General features: G+C 42.9%; 1 protein-coding gene across 7 annotated transcripts in view; it reads left to right on the top strand.

The window, feature by feature from the left end:
- The window catches only part of szt2 (SZT2 subunit of KICSTOR complex), a 146,417-nt gene that overhangs the window by 57,853 nt on the left and 61,236 nt on the right, over positions 1 to 27,328 (top strand). For 5 of the 7 annotated variants that reach the window (XM_061737403.1, XM_061737402.1, XM_061737404.1 and 2 more), the window contains 17 exons: positions 1,208 to 1,343; positions 1,433 to 1,549; positions 1,627 to 1,696; positions 3,575 to 3,760; positions 6,989 to 7,210; positions 13,623 to 13,860; positions 15,140 to 15,214; positions 15,600 to 15,738; positions 17,931 to 18,066; positions 19,270 to 19,390; positions 20,412 to 20,564; positions 20,673 to 20,775; positions 23,838 to 23,952; positions 24,038 to 24,125; positions 25,835 to 25,953; positions 26,024 to 26,188; positions 26,432 to 26,516. In XM_061737403.1, the coding sequence (XP_061593387.1) occupies positions 1,208 to 1,343; positions 1,433 to 1,549; positions 1,627 to 1,696; positions 3,575 to 3,760; positions 6,989 to 7,210; positions 13,623 to 13,860; positions 15,140 to 15,214; positions 15,600 to 15,738; positions 17,931 to 18,066; positions 19,270 to 19,390; positions 20,412 to 20,564; positions 20,673 to 20,775; positions 23,838 to 23,952; positions 24,038 to 24,125; positions 25,835 to 25,953; positions 26,024 to 26,188; positions 26,432 to 26,516 (2,268 nt within the window). Of the gene's footprint in view, positions 1 to 1,207; positions 1,344 to 1,432; positions 1,550 to 1,626; positions 1,697 to 3,574; positions 3,761 to 6,988; positions 7,211 to 13,622; positions 13,861 to 15,139; positions 15,215 to 15,599; positions 15,739 to 17,930; positions 18,067 to 19,269; positions 19,391 to 20,411; positions 20,565 to 20,654; positions 20,776 to 23,837; positions 23,953 to 24,037; positions 24,126 to 25,834; positions 25,954 to 26,023; positions 26,189 to 26,431; positions 26,517 to 27,328 lie in introns of all 7 variants that reach the window. The other 2 variants (XM_061737401.1, XM_061737400.1) reach the window with 1 other exon arrangement.

Raw genomic sequence — 27,328 nt, 5'->3', positions numbered from 1 at the left:
TTTGTGCCTCAAGCCCCACAATACGGTTTCACGTACATGCACGAAAATCGGTACACACCTGTATCATGTCGCAACTTAAAGAAAAGTCTCTTGGCGACATGGCCGAAACCCAACAGGAAGTCGGCCATTTTGAATTAATCGTGTAATTTTGGCGCAATTTATGCAATTTCTTTGGCCGTTAATGCGGCCCGAACCGTAACGTGCACCCAGGTGTTTTATACATCAGAATGTGCGTCTCAATCCTGCGATGACGTGCATTACTTTTCTCAGTCAAAAGCGTTACAGTGGCGACGCTGGACGCCAAAAAGCGCGCCCCCCCCCCTTCATCTGATTGGTCCATATTTGATAGTTCCTACTTTCTGCTATATCTTTTGAATGGTTTGACATAGAGAGTCGTTGAGTTTTATGTGAAGGAAGAAAATAAGAGAAGAGATAACAGAAAATGGAGAAACGTAGCGACAATCTGGAGAAAAGTGGGTGGAAGATCGGCAGGTGAACCGGCAGCTGAGGAGAAGTTATGATGCAAACTTCAAGATGATGATTTGAATGAGGCAAAATAACATGCTTTTTCTCTCGAATATATTGTTAGAATCATTTGTTTCAGATGTACTGTAATTATTTTCTGTCTAAAAATTGGATTTGGTGTTCAAAAAGTCTTTGTTGTTTGGTGAGTCGCTGCATCAGCATAGAACTGTAATTTCTAGAATGTGTCCTAGACGATCCCACGATCTCTGCAGTTTGGAAGATCTTCATGATCTCATATAGTCATATCACCCACCCTACTTTCATGACATAATCTTACGGAAGATTATTAGGGTCATGCAGGAGAAAAAATAAAAATAATATTTTAGAGGAGGAAGATTTTCAAGAAAAAAGTCGAAGTGTTTGAGAAAAAAGTCAAAGTTTCGTGAATAAGTTGAAATGTTGAGAAAAAAGGCGAAATTTCGACTTTATTCTTGTAATTGTATTTCAACATTAATCTCACATTTAGACTTTTTTCTCGACATTTCGCTTTTCTTCTCAAAGTGCATAATAATAATTAAAAAAAAAATCAGCTGCATGAGGCAAGACCGACAGGCTTTAGATCGGAGGATCGGACGATTGGGAACTTTGTGAATGCAGCTATAAGAGCTGCCGGGTGTCAATCCTGCCTCAGTAAACAGTCCCTACTTCTGAAGAAAGGTCTGATGTGTTTTGTTGGTTGCAGGTGAGATCTTTTCGTGCCTGGAGAACGCTGACACCTTACAGTCTGTGGATCTGAACGAGCTCTCAGTCACCTTAGACATCTTCGTCCTGACGCTGCCCCTGGAGATCGAAGTCATGGCCGACTTCCACCACAACAGGTACGTCACAGTGTGAAGCTAAAACTAAAGCAGCCTCTTCATCCGTAAAAGGACATTTCATCCCCCCTGATTGTTTTTTGTGTGTGCAGGTACACGTCGGAGAGCAGCGTGTCCCTGAACCGCTCCCCGGGGCAGCCGTCCTCCTACCGCTCTGACGAGGAGCTGATGGCCGTGCTGGACAGTCTGAGAGGAGCCGGGGTGGACGGGTGGGTTCCACGCGCACCGCGCTCTCTCACGGTCTCTGAATGCTGAATAACCATGTTTACCTCCCTCCGCCTGCCAGGGTCTCCGGGGACACCTTGTCCAAACTCCCACCTCCTCACAAGCTGGCTGTTCTCACCACCATGGACGAGGTGAGCGTTTACGTTTCTGAAGCCAGTCATCAGACGGCAGTACTCGAGTTGTAAAAAGAAATCAGGGGGGATGGTGGATTTTATCATATGGGACAGATAATTTGTGCTGATTACAAATAATATAATATATTACAAATAATAGCAGTGACCAAAACACCTGCAGAAATACTGCAGGAATGACATAGCAGCAGTTAAATGCAGCCTTCTGTAAGCTTTAAATATCCACTGGGCTTACATCTAATACACCAAAACACAACAATAAAAAACACTTTTCTGAACTTATCAATATGATTCTGTCCTTCACAGGATAAGTAACATGGATCACTGCAAAAACTCAAAATCTTAACAAGAATATTTGTCTTATTTCTAGTTAAAATGTCTCATTTTAGTAAAAAAATCTCATTACACTTAAAACAAGACTCATCACTGGAAAAACAACAATTTTCACCTGTTTCAAGTAGATTTTCACTTAAAATAAGTAGAAAAATCTGCCAGTGGAACAAGATTTTTTTGCTTGTAATGAGAAGATAAATCTTGTCCCACTGGCAGATTTTTCTACTTATTTCAAGTGAAAATTGACATGAAACAGGTGAAAATGGTCAAATAAGTTTATTTTTCTGGTGTTATTTTTCTGGTGATGACTCTAAATGTTGAAATAGCAGTAAAACCACATTCATTGATGAAATGACATAAGGGATGGAAAGGGGGGATGGCAGTTTTACAGGGGGGATGATTTGGACCGTTTTTATTTCAGGGGGGATGCCATCACCTCTCAACACCCCTCAACTCCAGTACTGTCAGACGGACAATAAACGCAGTGATTTAGTTTTTTTTAAACTTTAGTTTTGTATTTTAGTTTTTACAGTAACACAAATATAACAGGGATATACCTGCTGATGAACACATGAACAGACGGGATCAGCACCAGGGTCGGCACAATACAGTTAGTCTTTTCTGTGTTCATTTCTTGTTTTCTGGGTTGCTTTTCCACCGAGAGTAAAGGTGACAGGAGGCTTCACTCGGGTCCCGAGTGGTTTGAATTCAGTCCGTATCATCCTAAAGCCTGAATTCTGGTTCTGCGTTGAACCTACACCGTAAGGTACGCGGCTACGCGTTGGTTTAACGCAGAACCATAATTCAGCCTTTAGTCCATATTACTCTTGAGCACATAGAGAATTTATCTTGATATCTGATAAATAGGTGACAAAGAAATACATAATTAACACAAAAGTTCTTCTTTTACAACATTCATGTGCATCACCCATTTGTACCAATAATTGTCCAATTTATCTGTGAGTCTGAGAGAAAATGTCAGTCTTTCCATGACAAACAGATCCTTAACAATTGTTACCCACTCTCTTTTTGTTGCAGGCTCTTTGTTTAGCCATTTACTCGTTACTGTTTTCTTGGAAGCTACTAGTAATATTTTAAGGAGGTATTTGTCTGAGGTATTTAGTTTAGTTGGTATATTTCCCAGATATATTGTACAGAAATTATGTTCAATCTTAGAGCCAATTATGGAATTTATTTCTGATGTTATTTCTCGTCAATAAGATTGGATTGCCGGGCAATTCCAAAATATGTGAAAATGGTCAGCCGTAGATAAACGCAGTGATTCATCAGCTTGAGCAGAGGACAGAGACCTGGGGCTTTAAAATGGTTAATAACGGTTAATAACGGTTAATAACGGTTAATAACGGTTGTCGTTGCACTTCCCCAGTTGTCTCTGGAGAAGCCGGAGACTGCTCGCACTGAACACATCAACTTCCTGTGCAAACTTTTGCTGGATCACGTTGAAAACTTTGAGGAACATGTCATCTTTTCTTTTTTGTTTGAAACTGTAAAGCACTAATGAGCTTGTTTCCGTGTGCCGTGCAGATCCGCTGGCTGCTGGAGGATGAGATCGTCTCTGCTCTGCGGCACTCGCGGGTCATCGGCTCGGCCACGCTGAGGAAAGTGGCGGATCACGTGTTCCGCTCCGGCGGCCGACCCCACTGCCACTGCGAAGACGTCCCGCTGCAGTTCGTCTTCGGGCCCGAGCTGTCTCTGGAGAAGTTCAAGGAGGCAAGAACGCACACAAACACACAAGAACACACACAAACACACAAGAACACACACAAGAACGCACACAAACACACAAGAACGCACACAAACACACAAGAACACACACAAACACACAAGAACACACACAAACACACAAGAACACACACAAACACACAAGAACACACACAAACACACAAGAACACACACAAACACAGAGGCACGACCCCAGGACTGTCTTCTCCTAACACTGACTGCGTTTCCATGCATCAATAACACTTTTCTAACTGGAATATTAGCAATAACCCGGTTAGGCACGGCCATGTAAACACCAATAACCCCTTTGAAATACCCGAATTTGCTCATATTCCGGTTTTTAAAAACCTGAATATGACCCCTGGGTTACTCCTAGGGGTGTAACGATACACTAATCTCACCATACGGTACGATACACGATATTGAGGTCACGATAACGATACGATATTATAGCAGTATTTTTTTAACAACCTTGAATGAGGAACATATGACTGGAAAAAATGTCTTTTATTTGAAAGACACAAAATACAAAACAATGCTGTGCGTTTGCCCTATTGTTACAGTTTGTAATGGTTTATAAGTGTTTAAGTTTTAAAGAGAAAGCCAGGCCAACCATTTTCCACAAACTGAACTAAAAGTAAATGTCAGGTTTGCATTATGATCTTCAGTTTCATACAAGTACAAATATTTACCCACAAACTGAGTTTGGTGGAAGAATCCACATGAAGCTCATTTCTAGGAGCTGGAGGCTCCAACCCCTCCCTGAAGGGCTCATGCTGGATTCACAGTGAAAGTGTCAGAAATCTCCTGTTTCTCAGGATTCCTGCATCTCTGCTGCTAAAGTCTGTCCACCTGCAGTGGGCGGAGCTTACAGTGGGCGGGGCCAAACTAGTTTCTCTCATGTATGACTTGACTTTTTTCTTTCTAATTTAACAACTAAAATCAAATAAATAAATAAAAGTAAATAAATACATACACATTTACATCATAAAAAAGATTGATTCATGCTCACCTTATAAGTGTAAGAGGAGATTTATTTTTGTTAAGAAGGTTATTTCATTATTTTATAAATCTATTCTTTATATTCTGATGTAAATCAGGGACTATAATGACACTAGTCAGTTTATCTGTAGTGATGTGTCTGTTTTAGATTGGGCGGAGTGATACGCCACAGTACGGCACTAGGTGCTGTGTTGATGTTCTAAAATCCTACACTGTTGAGGGACATTAAAGTACACTGGAACTCAGCAGAAGTTTCCCCGTGTTTATCCTACTCACCACCCCAAAAAGGTTTAATTTAATAAGGTAAGGCTTAACTCTACACCAGCCTTACATAAGTAAAAGTTCAGAGCTCAAAACCTGCAAGAGTCCCGTGATCGGGACCAAAACGGTCCTAGTTTCTTCTGAGCGGAGGAAGATTTTGGTCCACGGGTCGAGGTGCGGTTGCGGTCGCGGTCGGATGCGCGTTTCTAGTCAACTAAATAGATTAATATTAATAACCCAATATCAGATACAGTTTGTCACCTCCACGACACGTATTGTGACGTTTTTATATCGCGAAAAAACAAAACCACTTCTACTGGGATGTTCATTATCTGCCGTGCTGCTGTTATTGTTGTAGTTTTGGATTTGGATACAGGAAGAAGAAGTGGAAATGACGGGAATTGTGTCATGACGTTCTCCGTGCGTCGCTGGTTTGATCCAGATATCCCACATGATTAATTACCATGTAAACAGGGATAACCCTGTTAGCTCACGCATGTAAACAGATTATTCCCAATGTTTCAGTAACCGGAATATTGACCTGAATTTTGACTGATGTAAATGTAGTCACTGACTTTTGTCTCATAAATAATCCGAGGAGAATATGGGAAGCGCTACGGCACATGTGGCACTCAGCTGCCTTTGACTTCCTTGCAGACGTGATGAATTGAAGATTTATTTCTTCCCCGTCAGCTTTATTTTATACCTCCATGTGAGAAAGTGAGCAACCCCTTCCCTTCTCACCATCACCGGACTTTTTTTTTTTAATGTGTGTGTCAGAGTGGAGGATTGGGCGTGGTCTGCGGGGGAGCAGCACACAGGTGTACCTGGTTCTGCTGATTGTGGCACACCTGTGTCCAATCAACCTCTCCACCCTGCCTGGGTTTATAAACTGCAGCTGGATACCAGAAGAGGGGTCTGCTGAATGGAGGAAGCTTGTTGGGATGCTATGCCCCATTGTGCCTTCTTTTTTGGAATGCTGATTTTGCCCTCCGCCTGTATGTGTTTTTACATAAAATAAAAAGCCTTATTTTTTTGGCATTCTACGCTCTGCGAGGTTTTTTACACCTCATCACCCAGGTCCAGTTTTGCCTTGTCCCTTTGTACGTGGGGAGGCCGCTCTGGTTCCTCACACTCCATTTGTGGATTAAAGAACTGCAACTGTTAGGCCTGAGGTTGGAGTCGGACCCAGATGTAGGAGAGCAGGAGGCAGGAGTTCCACAAAATTTGATTTTTTTTTTTTTTTGTGATCAAATGTTTTTATTCATATTTCTTTCTTTTTTTTATTATAAACGGTGGCATCCACAATGATGTCAAACAAACATTATACACATATTTTCACCCCCTTTCAAACCCACCAACCCAACCAAGAAGAGGCCTGAAGTCCGGACCTTTCCCCAATAACATGCCCTGCTATCGCTCACCTTCACATGTGTTTGTGGGAAGAATGTGACAAAATAATAATAACCAAGTGTTTTCATGTGTTGCATGATGGGAATGCAAACATTGGTGGGTATTGGTGGATAAAATGAAGTTTATGTGGGGAAGAAAAACGATGGCATACGATCTGCATTAAGACTATGATGCCTTTATTTATACGTTTGTTTTCTTTTCCCCGTATCATCTGAACCTTTTCTGATTCGGCTTGTGAGTTTTATTTTAGGGCTATGTCACATCTTCTTATTCACTGCTTTTACTTTTCCACACTTGCATGTATTCTTTTGGCCCCCGTAAATGATAATTTCTCTTTAGAAATAGTTTTCAATTCAGTTCTTGAGTCATTAAAGCTAAACATCTGCAGAGATGTTCTGGATGTAACTCTGAGCCGTCACTACAGGTATAACAGCTTTGATTCAGGGCTTTCATGAACCCTTTTCCCCTCAAAGATGAAATAACTCTCTGTCTGTGATCAAACCCAGCTGTTGCATGATGGGGGATGTTTGATGTTTGCAGGAGTTCCGCAGAATGTCGTTTTCCGGCTACGCTTTGAACACGGAACAGGACAGCTTCTACTACGTCTCCATGAAAAGACTCCACGCCCGGTCCATGCTGGTCCCCAAGAGACTGGTGGAGGGGCCGGCGGCCCCCTCCCGCCCCCCCGAGCCCTACGGCCCTGGAGGAGACCTGGAGGCCGCCGTGCAGCAGAGTGAAGCCGACCCTCGGCCCGACAGCCAGGTCAGACTCTGGATTCTGGGTGTTATTGCATGCTGTGTATGCAAATGCTTTTGCATGTTGCTAGTGTTTCCCCCCTTTGTTTTAATGTCCACATTGCAAGTGTTGCAAGTCGCCCTGTTGTCATCCCTTTTGGTAAAATGGAACCAAACTTTCGAGCGTTTATGCCGCTTTGCCGCCATGTTTTCCTGGTGACGCCATTCGCGCTCACTGGAATCGTTTGCAGAAATAAAAAGGCCAACGATTCCAAGGAATTGAAACACTGGGAACCGGTTCTTGTTGAGAACCGGTTCTGGATTCCCATCCCTGTCCTAGATGTTGCTCTGCTGCAACACGCCTGGTTCTGGTGACTGGATCACCGTCAGCTTGTCCTGGAGGTCTACACAAGTCCGTGGACGCTCCACTCTTTTGAGCCCGGTGTGCTGGAGCAGAGCAGCATATAAACCTGCAGGACAGTGAACAACTCTGCCGTCCAGAATGATATTCCAAGTCCTAGCAACGTTACTCTGAGGACATGGTTTTCCACACATTGGTGAAATGGGTGTATGAGATGTTTTAATCATTGGTTCCTGTAGCGTTTTTTTGTTTAGTTAGGCTCGTATGATTTCTCTGTGTCCTGAAGAATATAAACATAACCCCATGAGAACACAATCTTTGGCACCAGCAGCTAAGATATTACATCGCAACATCTGTGGCACTTAATGCTGGTGGAAGAATCCTCATGAAGCTCATTTCTAGGCGCTGGAGGCTCCAACCCCTCCCTGAAGGGCTCATGCTGGATTCACAGTGAAAGTGTCATAAATCTCCTGTTTCTCAGGATTCCTGCATCTCTGCTGCTAAAGTGTGTCCACCTGCAGTGGGCGGGGCTAAAGCTGCAGAACTGGAGGAACAAAGTGCATATAGTCTACACATATCTATATATAGCTGCACATCTTCAGTTTCCTCTTTCACCATGGATCACACTTTGGGAAGCTTCTTTATATTCCAGCGTTATTTCCACTAGATGAGAGTGAGTTTGATCCTTAACCAGGTTGGTCCTGGATGAACATCAACCATCATGAAGCTGCAGTCTGTCTGGTGAACACTGACACACCGGGTCCCAGCGGATCTGATCATAGTTTAAACTGTGTTCTGGGATTAATAAGCACGGTTTTTATTATTTTGTGTTGGATCGATGTAGCAAATAAAATTGTTTGGACCATCAGTTACTGTTTCACATGAGCAGTTCAGGTAGAAACATTTAGTTCAGGTAGAAACATTTAGTTCAGGTAGAAACATTTAGTTCAGGTAGAAACATTTAGTTCAGGTGAAAACATTTAGTTCAGGTAGAAACATTTAGTTCAGGTAGAAACATTTATTTCAAGTAGAAACATTTAGTTCAGGTAGAAACATTTAGCTCAGGTAAAAACATTTAGTTCAGGTAGAAACATTTATTTCAAGTAGAAACATTTAGTTCAGGTAGAAACATTTAGCTCAGGTAAAAACATTTAGTTCAGGTAGAAACATTTAGTTCAGGTAGAAACATTTAGTTCAGGTAAAAACATTTAGTTCAGGTAGAAACATTTAGTTCAGGTAGAAACATTTAGTTCAGGTAGAAACATTTAGTTCAGGTAGAAACATTTAGTTCAGGTAGAAACATTTAGTTCAGGTAGAAACGGCAGTCAAATCAGCAAAAATGTCAGTTTGCTGGATGAAATATATGATTTCCTGATAAAATAAGTGTGTCAGTGACAGCTCTGCTCATGTGTGCATGTGAATGAGTGAACATTTGTGTGAACATGAAAGTACAATCTGCATTGAGGTTCTTGCTTGGGGAATCCCGGTCTGTGATTGGACGCTGCCTCGGCGTCAACGCTGCTCATTTGCATAAAGTTGAGATTCTCTCAACTTCAAATTGACGCTCTGGACGTCTCCAACTCCTCCGTGGCCTCTGACGCCTCTCAGCGCTTTCATAGAAAATGAATGGCAGCTGGACGTCTGTGGTGCTTTCAGTGTGAATCCAGGGTCAGTCTCAGCCTTTGAAATGCACAACTTGCTAGGAGGGACGTCAACAAACATGTTCCAGCGAGATGACGATCAGTTCCAGAGACAGAAAGTGCCCTCGGTGGGCAGTCTGGGCTCTGTTTGCAGAGTTGTCACGGGCGCAGATCAGTTGTACAGTGGAGCAAAACATCACTTAGTCAGCCAACAATTGTGCAAGTTCTCCCACTTAAAAAGATGAGAGAGGCCTGTAATTTTCAGCTTTATTATCTAAACTTCAACTATGAGAGACAGAATTGGGGGAAAGAATCCAGGAAATCACATTGTAGGATTTTTACTGAATGAATTAGTAAATTCCTGGGTAAAATAAGTATTTGGTCACCTACAAACAAGCAAGATTTCTGTCTTTCACAGACCTGTAACTTCTTCTTTAAGGCTACGTTCACACTGCAGTTCCCAAGTGACCCAAATCCGATTTTTTGCTCATATGTGACTCAGATCCGATTTGTTTATGACAGTGTGAACAGCACAAGTCACATGGAATCTGATCTTTTCAAATCAGATTCAGGTCGCTTCCATATGTGGTTCTAAATCGGATACAGGTCTGATGTTTTGCAATGCGACCTCAGTGTGAACAGGCAGGTCGGAATGAATGCGACTTTGACGTCACACGCAGAGCCCCGAGCCGCGGGAGAGACACGGGAGACGGCGGGGGTCCCTCCGGGCCGCCTCCTCCTCTCCTCCTCCCCTCCCCACCGCTCACCTCTTTATATGACCTCAGATCAGACGAGACAACCCGCTGATTTTAAGGATATTACTAAATAAAGAAGCTAAGGATTCAAATCAGCGAAGCGGTCGTGGTCGCATAACCTGCCCGTTTTACAGCGAGCGGGACCGTGTAGGTGATAAACCCAGCTGAACGCCGGAGAGCAGAGCTGACACTCCTGGGAGCGGAGCTAGAGCCCTGCTATAGCGGGACTGTTTTCTTCATCCCGCTCCCGCTGCATTTCTGACCATTACCGCCCGCACCCGCAACGTGTGTTCCACTCCCGCCCGCGCCGCAGTGTTTACATCCGCTCCCGCCTATGGAGCTAGAACAGTCTCATAATTCACAAATGCACAGGACAAGTTTTACAAATGCACAGAACGATTTGCAAATACACACACCGTTTCACAAATGCACAGAACAATTCACACGTGCGTAGGACAAGATATACAAATGTATTTTTGATGCACACACAAATATAACCTGATTTACACATGTTTTTTTGTCTGTGAGCTGCGCTGGATTTGTGTGTGAGTTTTGAGACTCCCCTGACGTGACTAGATGCACAAATAGGTTTTTTTTAACACGGAAGGATCTGCAACCAATCAGATGTCTTCATTTGTTCCAGCCAATCATAAGAGCAGACCTACGTGGGGGACGATTTACTCATAAACCAATCAGATTAAAGGGGCGGATACACCTGCTGTTTGAACTGCGTTAGCGCCGTTCACTTAGAAAAGTGATTAATATTTGGAGTTGGTGGAGTAAAGACAGCAACAGGACATAAAAGATAAATAAAGGATGAAGAGGAGATCACTGCTCTGATTTTATTGTGATCTCGGTAAAGAAAACAGCGCGATCAGAGATGGTTTGTCAGGCCGTTCAACCAGAGCCGTCAGGAGACTGGAGAGGTCCATGTCCTGCCGATGCAGCAACTGATGATGAGAAACAGCAGAGATATTTCTGTATTTGAACTACAGGTGTCTTTCAGGAGAACGAGCCTGTTGACGGGGGTGAATATTGCTGCAGGGCGTTCTGGCTCTGGCCGCGAGCGGCGCTGGTCCGGGTCAGACCAGCTGACCAGTGACCAGACGTGGAGGTCAGAAACAAGCAGCTTTTATCCTCACATTTATGATGTGACATCGCCACCACACAGAGACAAACATGTGTCAAAACAGCGGTGGCAGATCAACACATTCCCGGTGCAGAATGCAGATAGAGTCATGCTCATGGGAAGATGCAGCCGTGATGATGCTGGTCGGGGTTTAGTCCACCGATCATCAAACATCTGAGCTGGATACAGAGGTCTTCGGTTATCAGTCGACTGATACCGACTTTACTCCAGATATTTCAGTAAATTAATCTCCTGACATGCGCTGCTGCTCCACCTGCAGCTCGTCCCCGTCAGACAGCGCAGCCAGCTCTCTGCTGTCTGTCTGGTTCTGAGCTCAATCAGCGGGACAGTAATACTTCGTGAAACCAAACAGAGCAAATATACAAAAATCTCCACTGTTTCTCATCATCAGTTGCTGCATCGGCAGGACTAAGAGCTCTCCCGACGGCTCTGGTTGAACAGCCCCACAAACCATCTCCAATCGCGCTGTTTTATTTACCGGGATCACAAGAAAAGCAGCAATGATCTCCTCTCCATCCTGTTTATTTATATTTTATCTCCTGTAACTGTTTTTTATCTTCACTCCACTAACTTGAAATATTAATCACTTTTCTAAGTGAACAGCGCTAACGCAGCTCAAACAGCAGGTGTATCCGCCCCTTTAATCTGATTGGTTGCAGATCCTTCCGTGTTAAAAAAAACCTATTTGTGCATCTAGTCACGTCAGGGGAGTCTCAAAACTCACACACAAATCCAGCGCAGCTCACAGACAAAAAAACATGTGTAAATCAGGTTATATTTGTGTGTGCATCAAAAATACATTTGTGTATCTTGTCCTACGCACGTGTGAATTGTTCTGTGCATTTGTGAAACGGTGTGTGTATTTGCAAATCGTTCTGTGCATTTGTAAAACTTGTCCTGTGCACGTGTGAAACGGTGTGTGTATTTGCAAATTGGTCCGTGCATTTGTAAAACTTGTCCTGTGCATTTGTGAATTATGAGACTGTTCTAGCTCCATACCCGCCCGCTCCCGCAAAACTCTGAGAATTCATGTCCGCACAATGATAGAGATGCAAGAGAAACGTCCTTGACAAATCTATCTGATTTAATGTTAACATGATAATTGTGGAGCTTGATGGATAATTGGCAGTTCACAGGCACCTGTTGGATGCAAATCCATCATTGTCATCATCACACGCCTCTGCGCATGCGGGTCAGTTCAGGGCCGCGATGCGTTCACACTCGAGTCGGATATAGGACACATTTTAAAAGATAATGTGAACAGCCACACAAAAAAATCGGATATGGGAAAAAATCGGAATTGAGCATTAAGGACTGCAGTGTGAACGTAGCCTAAGAGTCTCCTCTGTCACTCGTTACCTGTATTAATGGCACCTGTTTAGAGCTGGGACCAAAGTAACAAAGGAACCATTATCAACACACTACGATCAGGGACTCAGATCCTGCAGGGCCAGACGTTCCTGCTGAAGACAGGACATGTCCAGGCCCGTCTGAAGTTTGATAGAGAGCATTTGGATGATGCAGAAGAGAATCGGGAGAATGTTATATGGTCTAGGGCTGGGCGATATAGCCTTTTATTAATATCACAATATTTTTAGGCCATGTCACGATACACGATATATATCTCGATATTTTGCCTTAGCCTTGAATTAACACTTTGATGCAAACAATCACACCAGTATGATGATTCTATATGTTTACATTAAAACATTCTTGTTCATACTGCATTAATATATGCTCATTTTAAAATTTCATGCAAAAAGGGGAGGATTACAAACTAAGTCAAATTTACCAAAACTGTATGTATTAAATAGTTACTAAGCAGTGAGTGGCACAAACATAAAAATTGTCATTTCAAAACAGAAAGTGCATGTTTTGCGCAAGAAACGGACAAAAGTAGGGTGGTGTGTAAGTTGTGCCAGGCAAAACTAAAATACAACAGCAACACGACATGATGCAGCATCTCTGGAGGCAGTTGAAAGTCCGTGTTTCCCAGCGACAGCCCCAAAACATCACTGTTATAGAGGAGATCATGGAGGAACGGACCAAAATACCAGCAACAGTGTAGGAAACCTTGTGAAGACTTACAGAAAATGTTTGACCTCCATCATTGCCAACAAAGGATACATAACAAAGTATTGAGATGAACTTGTGTTATTGACCAAATACCTATTTTCCACTATAATTTGCAAATACATTCTTTATAATCATAACATTTGTTTTTCTGGATTTTTCTTTCTCATTTTGTCTCTCATAGTTGAAATATACCTGTGATGAAAATTACAGGCCTCGCAACTGGTGTCTGACTAAATACTTTTTTGGCCCACTGTTGTGTGTGTGTGTGTGTGTGTGTGTGTGTGTGTGTGTGTGTGTGTGTGTGTATATATTTATTTATATATTTATATATATATATATATATATATATATATATATATATATATATATATATATATATATATATATATATATATATATATATAAATATGGACCGTTGTAAAAAAACATTGGTGATTGTGACTTGTGTCCATCTGCAGAGCGAGGACAGGAAGTCCTCGGGCCTCGCCGCTGATGCTTCCCCCGACGTGACGACAGAAGCCAGTGACCCGACGAGAGCCTGTAAACCTGAAGCAGAGGACACGGCCAGCGTGGCGGGGGACAGATGTCAGCCCAGCGCCCTCCAGCTCCAGAACAAATGCTGCACGGAGCCCGGCTCCCCCCCGAAGACGATGACCGGCGTCAGCCTGGCCGAGTCCGAGCACTCCGCCGCTCACAGTGAGTCCCCACATGTGGAACTGTTCAAGGGATTTTAGTCAAACATGAATGCACTTACTTTGAAGCTGATGAGCTAGAGTTAATGGAGTACGTTTCCATTACGAAGGAGGATGGAGCCCTGAGCTCCAGCAGCGATGAAGGTCGTGTGGCCGTGCAGACCACGGATCTGTCCTTTTCAGCAGCTCCATCACTCATCAGATTCACAAACTAGAAAAGAAAAAAGTGATGAACAGGAAGTACAGAAACTAAAGGAGAGTATTAGGGCCGGAGAGAAAGGAGAAAAAATATTTGAGAAGGGAAGATTTTTTTTTTTATTGTGCACTTGGAGGAAAAAGTCGAAATGTCGAGAAAAAAGTTGAAATGTCGAGATTAATGTTGAAATACAATTTCAAGAATAAAGTCAAAATTTCGTGAATAAAGTCGAAATTTTGCCTTTTTTCTCAACATTTTGACTTTTTTCTTGAAGTGCATAATGAAAAAAATCTTCCTCCTCCAAAAATATCATTTTTATTTTTCTCCTGCCTGGCCCTAATTCCGTACAGAAACACTATCTATACGAGCAACATACTATACCTCCATATCCCGTGTTTTGGAGTGGTAAAAAAACATCTGAAATAGCTTTTTATGACATGTTTTTATGTCAGAAGAGATTATTTACTTTCAATTTAGAAAGAATTTAAGTTTCAAATCCATGAAAGAACCAGGGAGCGATGGAGAAAGCTGGAAGGCTTTGATTGGCGTTGTCGTACTGAGCGTGCTCAGTACGATGGTGCTGTCTGAGCATGCTCAGTGGGATGGTGCTGTCTGAGCTCCGTCGTACTGAGCATGCTCAGTAGGACGGTGCTGTCTGAGCACCGTCGTACTGAGCATGCTCAGTAGGATGGTGCTGTCTGAGCACCGGGTTAGAGTTGCTGTCAGAAACCTTGGGCTGCTGTTTCTCCACTGCAGACTGTAGCAACTGATATCTGTGGATGTCGTGAAAACCGGGTTAAAAACGAGGAAGCCCATCAAAAACATGCCTCCTGATGTGCCAGAAACTGTCAAAAACATTCACCCAAGCCCTTTTAGAAATCAGAATTAGAACAGGACAGATTTCTCCATCCTCCATGCGTGCATTTCCTTCCTGAGCCTCCGATTCACCGGTGGCTTGAGCGTGTTGGAGGAGCCCCGGGGTCGGGAAATGTGGCCCAGCTTTTCTCTGTCCCATGCTTTCATGTGTGCTGGCCCCTCAGCCCCCTCTGAGTACGGTAAAGAAGACATGTCCCCGGTCTCTCCCCAGTGTGCAGCAAGCTGCGGCCCAGCCGGGTGCAGAGCGTGGTCTCCAGCCAGGGCAGCATGGACTCCGACATGCAGGGTGAGAAACGTCTGCAGCATCGCATTCACATGCCCCGTCAGGGTTCAGCTTTCACCTGGGAATGATGACATATGTCAGGGAATTATCTTTATTAAGTATTATTGAACTGAATTATGGGGAAAATGTACAAAATTGTAGGTTTCCTTGTAACAGGGAGCTTGGATGTAGTTGAAAACTGATCTGAACGTTTCTATGAATGAAAGTTTAGCTGAAGTGCATTAGTCCATCACATTTTTTTGTCTGCATATTTATTAATGGTTAATACCAAGTTGGTAAAAACCTAAACCTGTGTGCGTGCGTGCGTGCGTGCGTGCGTGCGTGCGTGCGTGCGAGCTGTGTGTGTAGGAGCTGTGTGTGTTCTGACGCTGCTCCGTCTGGGTTGCAGGTTACGACGGCGGCAGCAGCGACTCTGAGTGCGAGAGCCCCACCCTGGACGAGCAGGAGGTCCAGCCCCCGCTGATGCCCGACTTCTGGCTCATCATCAAGATCCACCAGGACCGGGTGAAGGTCTACTCCCACGCCAGGTCAGACCGACCACCTCCACTGGGGTTCTGGGGTTGCATGTGGCACATCCAGAAGTTAGGGAGCATTTCCACCAGTCTCATCCAGCTTCACTGGAATCCTTCACAAAGCCCTTAACGGTTACCGCTGCTAACATGGGATGCATTTCTTTACTGATCCTTTGATTTGATTTGATATTTATTTGTCTCAAACATGTACAAGCATAAAACAAACGGTGTATATATAATAATATAAAAAAAATAGCACATTACGATGAAGTGCAAGTTGGAGAAGGAGCTGAAGGAAGCAAAGCTCATCAAGTTCAGCCCCCCCTTACATCATCATATAGTATATAATACAATTATATTTAAAATACAATTACATATACATATATACACATATATATATATATGTAAGGGATAATGCCGCTTATACCACAGTCACTTACCATAAAACATCAATATTAAATAAGTTATTCATGCATTAATGTGTTTTCAGTGTAAATCATTAGTTTTATAACCAGCCACAGCTGAGCTCCTATTTAATCTCTCGTCTGCAGCCGTTGGAACCTGGTAAGTTACAAAGTTTTTTAACAAGCCATAACTCAGTTTCCTTGGTAACGGGGGATATTCTAGTCCGCTCAGCTCCGCTCGGCTATTTTCTTTTCTCTCCTCTTCTGCATCCCAGTCTTCAAAATTGTTAAATTCACCAAATAAATTAAAACAAATGACAAAATCACTCATAACGCCGTCCTGCGGTCGCCGGCTCTTCTTCTCTGAATCTCTGTTGCCGTGGTTACCACCTGGCAGTTGATCCAGCGCAATGATATTAAAGTTATCAGGCAATTTGACCAAACTTGTTTTCTAGGTGGAGGTTATCACTGTAGGTTATAACTTATAACCTACACCTGCCAGCCAATCAGAATCGAGTATTCATACAGACCTTGGTATAACTACATATATACACACACACATATATATGTATATATATATATATATATATATATATGTAGCAGACCTTGGATTTGAAGAAAGGTAGAGAGTCTCGACTGATGCGTAAGGTTTGTTTTATTGAAGTCGCATCCAGAATCATGCCGACAGAGTCCTTACGACACCGTGAAAACTATATAGGAAAAGGATACAAACAATTTATAAAACTAGTTTCCACAGCGCATATAGAAAACTCATGAATGAAACTGTTCTTAATTTAATAATACAATGTTAAAAACATACACAACTATAACGAATTGTCAAAGGAAACAACCAGAAAACAAATACAAACATCGTACCTCGCTGCGCTCTCCAAGGAATGCGAAACAAACTGGTTTCCTCTCGCACAAACAGAGCAGACCCTGAAAAGGTGATTGTCTGTTCATCACCATCAACACCAAAAATGTATGGACTGACCGGCACAGAGCCACAGATGACAAAAAATGACCCAATCCTGTATGAAAGCCCAGGGAAGTTTTAAGGTTTACCCGGCTGTCAGAAGCCAGCTGATCATCAACAGCTGGAGCCGCCCGCCGGACCTTTTAAATAATGTGGGCGGATTTCCGGTCAATTTACATACAAATCATATTAAATACAATATATACACAAAAGAAATTACAATTTTAAGACACATCCAAAGAATAATCAACTGAAATTATACTCATAACAAATCCCATGTTTATCATAAAGAAAAATGTATCAACTAAACAAATTGGCTCAATATGGTCCTTTACAATATATATATATATATATATATATATATATATATATATATATATATATATATATATATATATATATATATATATATACATACTTACATAAACACATACATACACACCTATACATATACACATTCATTTACACACACATACATACATACATAAACACACACATACATGCACACTGACAGATACAGACACACATTCATACAAATTTCAATTCCATAAGAATATTCATAATCCATAAATCAATGCAATCTAAAAAAATCAGAACATTTAACTTTAATATGAATGAATATAAATAAAACCCACATTACAAACATGCTAACTAAATAACTAGTAACTAAATGCTTTCCTCCTCCTCCTCCCCGACGGCCTATAAGGTTCAGCTCCACGGCGCTGACTGAAGCCTGCACCCTGTCAGACTCCACACCACCGATCACAGCTGGGGGATTCCATCTGAAGCAGGATATTCCTTTGGGTTTGACTCGTTTCTTTTTACAGATGCTTCACAGGAGGAAAGGAGGACAATGCAGATGAGCTGGAGAAGAATGAGGAGGAGGAGGAGCTGCCAGAATACCTGCAGCTGCACCAGATGGTGGTCAGAAAGATCGGGGAGATCTGCAGATACGTCAACCAGGTGTGTAACTCTGAAGCAGCCGGGACTCACCTGGAAACAAGGCCTGGGAAAACCTCATGAAGCCCTTTTCTGTTCACAGTTGTACACTGGAATAATTAGGTATTTAAAACAGGGGTCTTCAACCAGGGGTCCGTGACCCCTGGGGGGGCCGCAGCGGTACCGCAGGGAGCCCTCTAACTTAAAAAGAAATAAAGGCCATTTTAACCTAAATAATTTGAGAGTTAAAAAAATCTTTTAATAATAATATATAGGCTATATATATATATATATATATATATATATATATATATATATATATATATATATATATATATATATATATATATATATATAACATGTGCTGTATATGTATATACAGGACTGTCTCAGAAAATTAGAATATTGTGACAAAGTTCTTTATTTTCTGTAATGCAAAAATGTCATCATTCTGGATTCATTACAAATCAACTGAAATATTGCAAGCCTTTTATTATTTTAATATAGCTGATCATGGTTTACAGCTTAAGAAAACTCAAATATCCTATCTCAAAAAATTAGAATATTCTGGGAATCTTAATCTTAAACTGTAAACCATAATCAGCAATATTAAAATAATAAAAGGCTTGCAATATTTCAGTTGATTTGTAATGAATCCAGAATGTATGACATTTTTGTTTTTTTTAATTGCATTATAGAAAATAAAGAACTTTATCACAATATTCTAATTTTCTGAGACAGTCCTGTATATATGTATATGATTGAGGTGACAGATCACACACAGATCACGTCAGATCAGCAGCTGTGTCTGAACCAAGATTAAAGGTGTGGAGCTTCTCTCAGCGTTTGCCTCAAACTTCAAAACCCTTCACAAATCTGCTCATTCAGATCCAGACCAGATTATTCTGGTGCTAGTAAGTCTCTCTCTCTCTCTCCCTCTCTCTCTCTCTCTCTCTGCTGAACCAGACTCTCTCTCACATTAGCAGTCTCTCCCTAACCTGAGCCTCGCGGCCTCGGCCTGCTTGTACGTCCGTGACAGCACTGATTCATTAAGTGGATTAGTCTTGAATATTACATTTTAATAAGTAAATGCAAATGAATTCAGTTCATTGATTTAGCTGAGACTGTGGCAGACCATGCTGCATGTTGATGGAGCCTGCACCTGAAACCAGTGACGTGCAGCTTCAAGCTTTCCCCCGTAGCTGACCAGAGCTCGTGTGTTTTCAGCGCATGCTGCTGCAGGACCTGCACGACAGCCACGTGTGCAACTCCCTGCTGGTGGCCGAGAGCGAGGAGGACCTCTGGAAGAACGAGTCTCTCTACAGGCAGCGGCTCAACGCCTCCGACGGTGAATAAACACAGTGTTTGTACTTCTGTGTACAGATCTAGACAGGGGTGGAGGTTAAGAACAGACTTCAATATCCCTAAGTGCAATTTCTTCAGGTACCTACAGGTCCGTAGTTTCATTAAAACACACTTCTCTCCGTCTGTGAACTCACCACAGAGTAGCAGGATAGATGAGCTGCTGAATACGGACCCCGCCCGTAGGGGTTTGCTGTCCATCCTATATGAAAACATCCAGAAATCAGCTTCCCCATCCCCGTTTACACGGAGCAAAAACGCTGGTGTTTTCATGCGTTTTGGCCGCTCGTTTACACGAAAACGAAGCTCAAAGTCACCAAAAACCATCATTTCTGAAAACTCCAGCCAAAGTGGAGATTTGCAAAACCTCAGTCTTCACGTTTGCTTGTAAACGGAGAGAAACGGACATTTAGGCTTCAGAACGTCACATTATGAGACAGAAACGACACCACACTGCAAAAACTCAAAATCTTAACAAGAATATTTGTCGTATTTCTAGTTAAAATGTTTAATATTTAGTCAAAAAAATCTAATTAAACTTAAAACAAGACTCATCACTGGAAAAAAGTGAAAATTTACTTGAAACAGGTGAAAATTGTCATTCTCTTGGTTCTGTCCCATTTTAATCAGCAAAGTTGCTGCTGTGTTAAAAGACACTGTTAGGAAAGGATCTATTTAGGTACAAACATGTACATCATTTACAGTTCAAAATCCTTCTGTACATGTAGTAAATATCTAATCTAACAACAGAAATATCTGCGGCTTGCAGATCTTTTTTAAACAGATCGGATGCGGCTTATATGCAAATACGAAAATACAGTATTTATTTACTTATCAATATTACATTACTTATCTTATTTACCCCCCCCCATAGGCTTTGTGTGCACTGTTATTGTGCTGCTTCGTGTTTCAATGTTTTATGTGAAAATCCAATAACAATATTTGAATAAGGAAGTGAAGGAGATGGTGATCTCCTGAGATGAGAGTTGATTTCCTGTCCTGCTCAGACTACAGCACGGAGGAGAGCTACCCAGCCAGGGACTACCTGGCCGCCACCATGCAGTTCATCCCAGGACACTTTGCCTGTGACGTGGTGTGGAGCACCATCATCCACATCCACCCTCGCCTCAAGATGGGGCCCAACATGGGCGTGTCCAGAGGTGAGTGGCAGGTGGTCCTCTTTTAGTTTAGCAGTATTTGTACAGGACCTAAGTCATGAGAAGTGAAATCATTTGTGGCACACTGTTCAGGCTGTCCCTGTCCCACAGCCATCCAGGCCCTGCGCTCCGTGCTCAACCCTTTCTGCGTGGTGAACAGGAAGAACATGTTCGTCTACCAGGAACGCACCACCAAGTCAGTCTTCTACCTCAGGTTAGGAGTTTTACATCTCTAAGGCCGAGGCTCCTGGGTTTTGGTCGGGCTGTGATACACACTTTAGATAAAGGGGTTGCATGACTAACAGTTAAGTTAGCCTGTCCAGGCATCCTCTTCCAAGTTGGGAGCATTCTCTGTGGGTCCACTCCTCCTCCGGTTCACGTAACCCACCAGGTGCTCGATACTGCGCTGGATGTGAATGGTGGCCTTAAATATGGGGAAGTGACGAGGCTGAGGCAGAAATCAAGTTAGCCCTTGTGTGGGCATTTATTACAAGCACAGTTAGGGCCAATCCCAATCCCCCCCCTACTTTCTACCACTAGCCCTAAAAATGAAGCTACAAACCTTAAGGCCCTTGTAATCTTCCCTAGGGATTGGGACACCACTTGCTACGTCACTGCGTGGTTTACGTTCGGGTACGTAAGCGACTGCGTAGTTTGCACATACGTCACACCATTTTTGCTTATACATTTTCTCTCTTATATATTTGCTTTTATATTTGTATAGTATTGCACCAATCACCACAACAAATTCCTTGTGTGTGTTTAACAAACTTGGCAAAAAACCTTTTTCTGAATCTGATTCTGATATCAGGAAGCCCAGAGCTAAAAGCTGTTTTAATTTCAGCTGTAGCGCTGTTAATATACCACTTTATTAAGTTTTAATATTTTTTCAGGCGTAAAAGTAACCGTTAAGATCCCCAACCTGGGCTCAGTTTATCCAAATAACGCCTGTTAAGAAATTTGCTCCGATGTTTTCGGGGATGAGAAGAGCCTCTGGCGATTTATGGTTCCGCGTTACAGCAACGCAGAGCCTACGCCGTAGGGTACGGCACGGCGTGCGTCGCGCGTCGCCGCGTAACCTACGCCGTAGGCCCGGCATTGGAACCATAAATCAGCCTTTATTCTGGCGAGATCTTTGCAACAACGGGCAAGCGAGTGATTATGTACATTCACTGAGTGAATATTATGAAAGTAAAATATATATTTCTCGCTAGAAATGTAATCAAAACGCATTTTTATGCAGAAACTAACTCAAAATATTGATTTTATTCACTAAAAAATAGAAATGTCCGCCATGTTTTTTTGTTTGATTCTGTCTGCAAATGACGACGTAAAGCATTCTGGGAAATTTCAGCATCTGAAATCCCTTGCTGTGAAGGGCTAGATTCATACACACTAGCCCTCGTTATGTCCACTAGCCCTACATGCAAAGAGGAATTGGGACACCACTACCCTCACAGGAACACACAGAATTTAGGGGTAGGGCTGAAAAGTAAAATAGGGGGAGATTGGGACTGGCCCTAATACAGACCACTGACAACAACCCTTCACCCCGGTTGAGCTTGTATTTCTATATATAATGTGTCCCCACATTGATTGGACAAGACCACATAACAGTGTAGGGATTTAGTTTACACACAGACACATAATCCACGTCACTTGGCCAACAATATTTACACAATATACAACAATATCTTCCTTACTATAGCTCTAGACCAGGGGTCAGCAACCCAAAATGTTGAAAGAATAAAACACAAAAAATAAATATGTCTGGAGCCGCAAAAAATTAAGTCTTGTATAAGCCTTAGAATGAAGACAAATGGCGAAAGGAGAAATGTTGAGAAAAAAGTCGAAATGTCGAGAAAAAAGTCCAAATTTCAAGAAAAAGTGGAAATGTCGAGAAAAAAGTCCAAATGTCGAGATTAAAAAGGAAAGGAAAAAGGAAGAAAAGAAGGAAAAATGAAGAAAAAAAGGAAAAACAATGAGAAAAAAAAGAGAAGAAAAAAAGGAAAAAAAAAGGTCAAACATTTTTGAAAAAGCTCCAGGAGCCACTAGGGCGGCGCTAAAGAGCTGTGGCTCTAGAGCCGTGGGTTGCCGACCCCCGCTCTATACCATATATTAGGCTACATCTGATCTCTGTGTGGCTAACAACCACAACAACAAACGGCTTGCCTTCTAAGTGACAAAATCACAAACATGAATACACATAGAATGACATTTAACAATGTGACATGGAGGGACGGGAGACCTCCATCACAGTGGATTCATACGTCACTCAGAGAGGAGCGTCCCAGAGCCGTGATGGATCATTAATGGATAATTAATAGGGGTGGGTATTGGGAAGGACCTCACGATACGATACGCATCACGATACTTGAGCCACGATACGATACACATTGCGATATCCCGATTATGCGATATCCCAATTATTATATTCTACATAGTTCACCGAAAAATTTTAAAATGCATTACACATCTTAAAATCCAAGTTGTATATATGTACATCAGATGATAGTGATGGATCTTAAAATCCGAGTTGCACATTCATCAGATTATAGTGACAATTCATGGGACAAACTGAGTCAAAACAATGTTTTATTATAACTATACAAGCTAAAGTTACAACATATTTGTATATGTTTTTCATATTATTTACATCATATGAAATTAACATTAAATTTAGTATGAGGTTGCTTTAATTATGTGGCAAATGATAATAAACACAAGAAAGATGGAACTAAAACCAAGGACAGGCACAGTGATCAGTCAGTATAGATATAAATCCATAAATAAATAAACCTCTGTCCATTATTTTTCATTTTTTAAGGACAGGCAATTGTGTTATATAAAAAATAAATTATAAAATTAAATAAAACCTGAGCTCAGTGCAGGGCCCTCCCAGGGTTGGTAGAGAGTGGCAATGCCCAGGACTGTCACTTAGGTAGGAGCACTGGGTGATATAATGGGAAAAAAATCGGGGATAAAAAATATTTAAAAAAAAATATTAAAAAAAAAAAAAGAAAAAAGATATTCAAATTTTGAATATCGATATTGAATCGGCTGGAAAAGTATCGCGATATATTGCGATATCGATATTTTTGCCCACCCCTAATAATTAATGGCTCTTTCATGATAGTAACAAGGTCATGTGTCAGGGTGATGCTGCGTGTCTCCGTCAGCAGCTGGGACGTCAGCGTGTTCTGCTGAACCAAACCTGTGCTGGATCCCGGTCCAGATCAGCCCACAGGCTTCCTAACATTGTGTTGGCTTTTCCAGACTCTGTGAAACCTCACTGACAGGCAAGTACTGCGACGCGGATAAAAACCTCCACGTGACCCGATCCGTGGGGCTGGCGAGGAGCCAGGAGCCTTCGTCTGCCGAAGACGCTGCGGTGAGCACTGGGACGGGCCTGACGGGGAAGTATCCACCTGAAATCTAGCACCTCTAACACACATTCTCCTTGTGGGTTCCTGCAGAGCTCCAGGTCGTCTTTGGAGGGTTCTCGTCCAGTTGGACAAGTAGACAAGCACATCCTGCTGCACGTGCACGGAGTGGGAAGTGCAGGTGAGTTCCTTCAATGTTTAAAGTGCAATGTTTCTGCCTTTCAGTATCTATTTTCACAGATGTGCTTATTGATTGATTACTGATGGGCTTCTAACGGTTCAGGGGCCGGATTCACCAAAATGTTCTTAAGAACGATCTTAAGAAATGTCTTAAGATCTAAAATGAAGAAGTTCATAAGAAAGTTCTTAAGTGAAATTCCTCAATATTTTCTTAAGAACCGTCTTAAGAACTGTCATTTCTTACAAATTTCTTATTTTTCCTACTTAAGAACTTCTTAAAATTTGTCATTGCATTGCACGCGCCAACAAACATACAGTTAAAAAATACCGGTAGTTTGGTCTTAACCGTCAGTCACTCACTAAACATGGAGAAGGAGAAAAAGAGATGCAGGAACTTTTCAACGTGGTGGATGAGATTAATGTGTGAAAAAAATACTATTGGGGAAAATGAATAATAATTAACTACCACGCTAACTAACATGCTAAGAAACAGTTAACAGGCTCTTTGTGTAATTAATTACAAAGTATATCCTCAAACTATGACCTACTAGTCCAAACTTGTCTAAAATGTGTTGAAAAAGGTGATATTAGTCTTACCTTTTCACAGAAGAAATTTTAAGACAGGTCAAGGTTGTCTTAAAGTTAAGAACAAAGTCAAGAACAAATTTGAGAACTTTTATTTCAAGAATACCATTTATTCTTAAGTTTTTTCTTAAGAAGAAACTTAAAGGAGCATGAGGCAGGATTGAGGCAGGATTTATGAAAAAAATCTGTATACGTTTTAAGTTTTCTAGTAATAATGTCAGATGAAGCGTTCCAAACCCAAAATAATGAGTCCTCTAGTGTATCTCTCCGTTGCCTTGAACAGGCTGTTGCTGCAAAATGTGCTGCAATTCCGGGCCGGAATTTCCCGCGCTGGGCTGCGGATGTGACGTCACATGACACTGCATGCGCGTTCTCCCCTGTTACGATCACCAGTTAGAACACTCGGCTCAACTCTGTGACCAAAACATAAAGGACACCACACTCGAGTTTCAGTTGTGTATGTAATAAAAAGCAGGTTTATTCATGTACCAAGGAAAAACCCCATAACTTAACAAGACGAGTCTGGAGGCCTGACCAAACAAAACAATAAAGGAAAAGACCATGAGGGAAGCCTGAGCCAACCACGCAATGGGCCGTCGGACCCAGAACCTCCTCCTAACCTAACAAGAACAGGAACCTAACCTCAAAACAAAAACCGAGGAAAGAAAACCAAACTGACAGACCTCCATCCTCAAAGCAACACAAACAAAAGAAACACAGGAGCAACCCTGGCACCAAGGGGAGGCTGCCTGGTCTGAGAGAGGGTGCCGGCTCCTCCTGACCCCCTTAAATACAGGCGGAGCCAGATAATCACCTGATGCGGAACACCTGAAGGGAGACAAGAAAAAGAAGGGGGGGAGGGAGCGCATAACACCCCGTTCTCCCGTGCCGGCTTCACTGTTGGCTGCAGTACCCTCGGCGGCCGTCGTGGCGAAGGGTGGCACTAATGAGTCTCATTTCTTAAAAGGAGCCTCATGCTCCCTTAAGAAGAAAGTTGAGAAAATACTTAGAACTTTTTTGGAGAATATGACTTCTTCTCTTTTTTCTTCTTAAGACTGAACTTAAGAAAAAAATGACACTTAAGAAGATTTTCTTTCTTAAGAATGTTTTGTGCATCCGGCCCAGGTCCAGAGATCACAGACGAGCTGCTCAAGGTGCTGCGGAAGCGTCTGGACGAGACCACCCTGGACATGATCACGCTCATGCTGGTCCGGAACTGCAAGCTGACCCCGGCCGACGTGGAGGTGAACGCCCCGTCCTCTCTCCCGTCCCGTAGAGCCCGCTCCCAGAACCCTGACCCTCTGCTCTGCTCAGTTCATCCAGCCATCCGGGTCCTCGGCCACGGAGACCATGGTGTTCAGCCTCCCCCAGCACGGGCGGGCCCGGCTGGCCGCCGTGGCCCACTACCTCCGCCAGAACCTGCTCATCTTCCTGCACCTGCCCAAGTACACCGACAGCAACACGGCACACCACTTCAAGGTAGGGGGACGGGGGTGAGGGACGAGGGTGAGGGCGGGGGACGAGGGGTGCGGGATGAAAGTTACTTACTTTTAAAGATAAGTTCAAACAGAAGTGGCAGCCATACTGAGAGATGTGCAAACAGCACTTTCTAAACTGATCTGGATTTGAAGTGAAGAACATGTTTGCAGAATTGAGGCAAAGGTGTGAAGGGATGCTGCTGTTGTTGGGGCTCCTGGACTGATTCTACTGTTCCCTCTGCAGCACTACTTTCACCTGAGCAGCGACTTGGCCGATGGAGACATCTACCTGTACAACAAACCCGGAGGCCAGGGAACCGGAGGGAAAGGTAACGGCATGCTGTGTTTGAGGTGTTTAAGACCCACACCACAGCTGGGAATCAGTGTACTGGCTGAACATTGATCCTAGCAGAGGCAGTAGGTGTAGGTATGGTGTAGGTGGTCATGAGTAACTTCTGGAGACCCCCCCCCCCCAACTGTTCCCTCTGCTGGTGGTTCAACGGTGTTTGTGCATGAGCATCCTTGATGTGGGAGCCTCTCTAACGCTGCTCCCTAACGCTGCTCTCTAATGTGGCCCAGGTACCATGTCGGAGCTGGTTCAGCAACTCCTTCCACCCTCTCAGTTTAAAGGTACCACACCTTCTGCTCGCTCTAAACGGCCGGCCCGCCCCCCCCGCTGCTGCTGGCGCCGTGTGCACCGCTCCCGACCTTTTTTTGTCTTGATGACGTTTATTTGCAGCTTCCACACCTTCTTTTGAGGCTTTGCCCTCCGCAGACCTGTAGTTGTGAAGCTGTGTTGGTTTGTGAGTCGCTGTCGGACGCAGCATGGATGTCCAGCGTGCATGGATGTCCAGCGTGCATGCGCGTGTCCTTACCAGTGCTTATGCCACTGCGCTGACGCCAGGGCGCTGACGCCACGGCCCTGACGCCACGGCACTGACACCACGATTTTTAGGAATTAATATGAGAATCGATTTAGAATCGGAAAATCGATTTTTACAATTGAACACAGTTTAAACACAGTTCCACTCTGCTCATGTCATAACACATTATCTGTGCACTAGAGTGAACTCCTGACTCTGGTTGTCACATCTGTCAGAGCTGTTGCTTGATCAGAGACAGAGGTGTGACTAAATAAAGG

This window comes from Cololabis saira, chromosome 13 (genome assembly GCF_033807715.1).
Source record: "Cololabis saira isolate AMF1-May2022 chromosome 13, fColSai1.1, whole genome shotgun sequence".
Lineage (NCBI taxonomy): Eukaryota > Metazoa > Chordata > Actinopteri > Beloniformes > Belonidae > Cololabis > Cololabis saira.
Note: the sequence above shows the minus strand (reverse complement) of the source record. Positions and strands in the feature narration are given on the sequence as shown.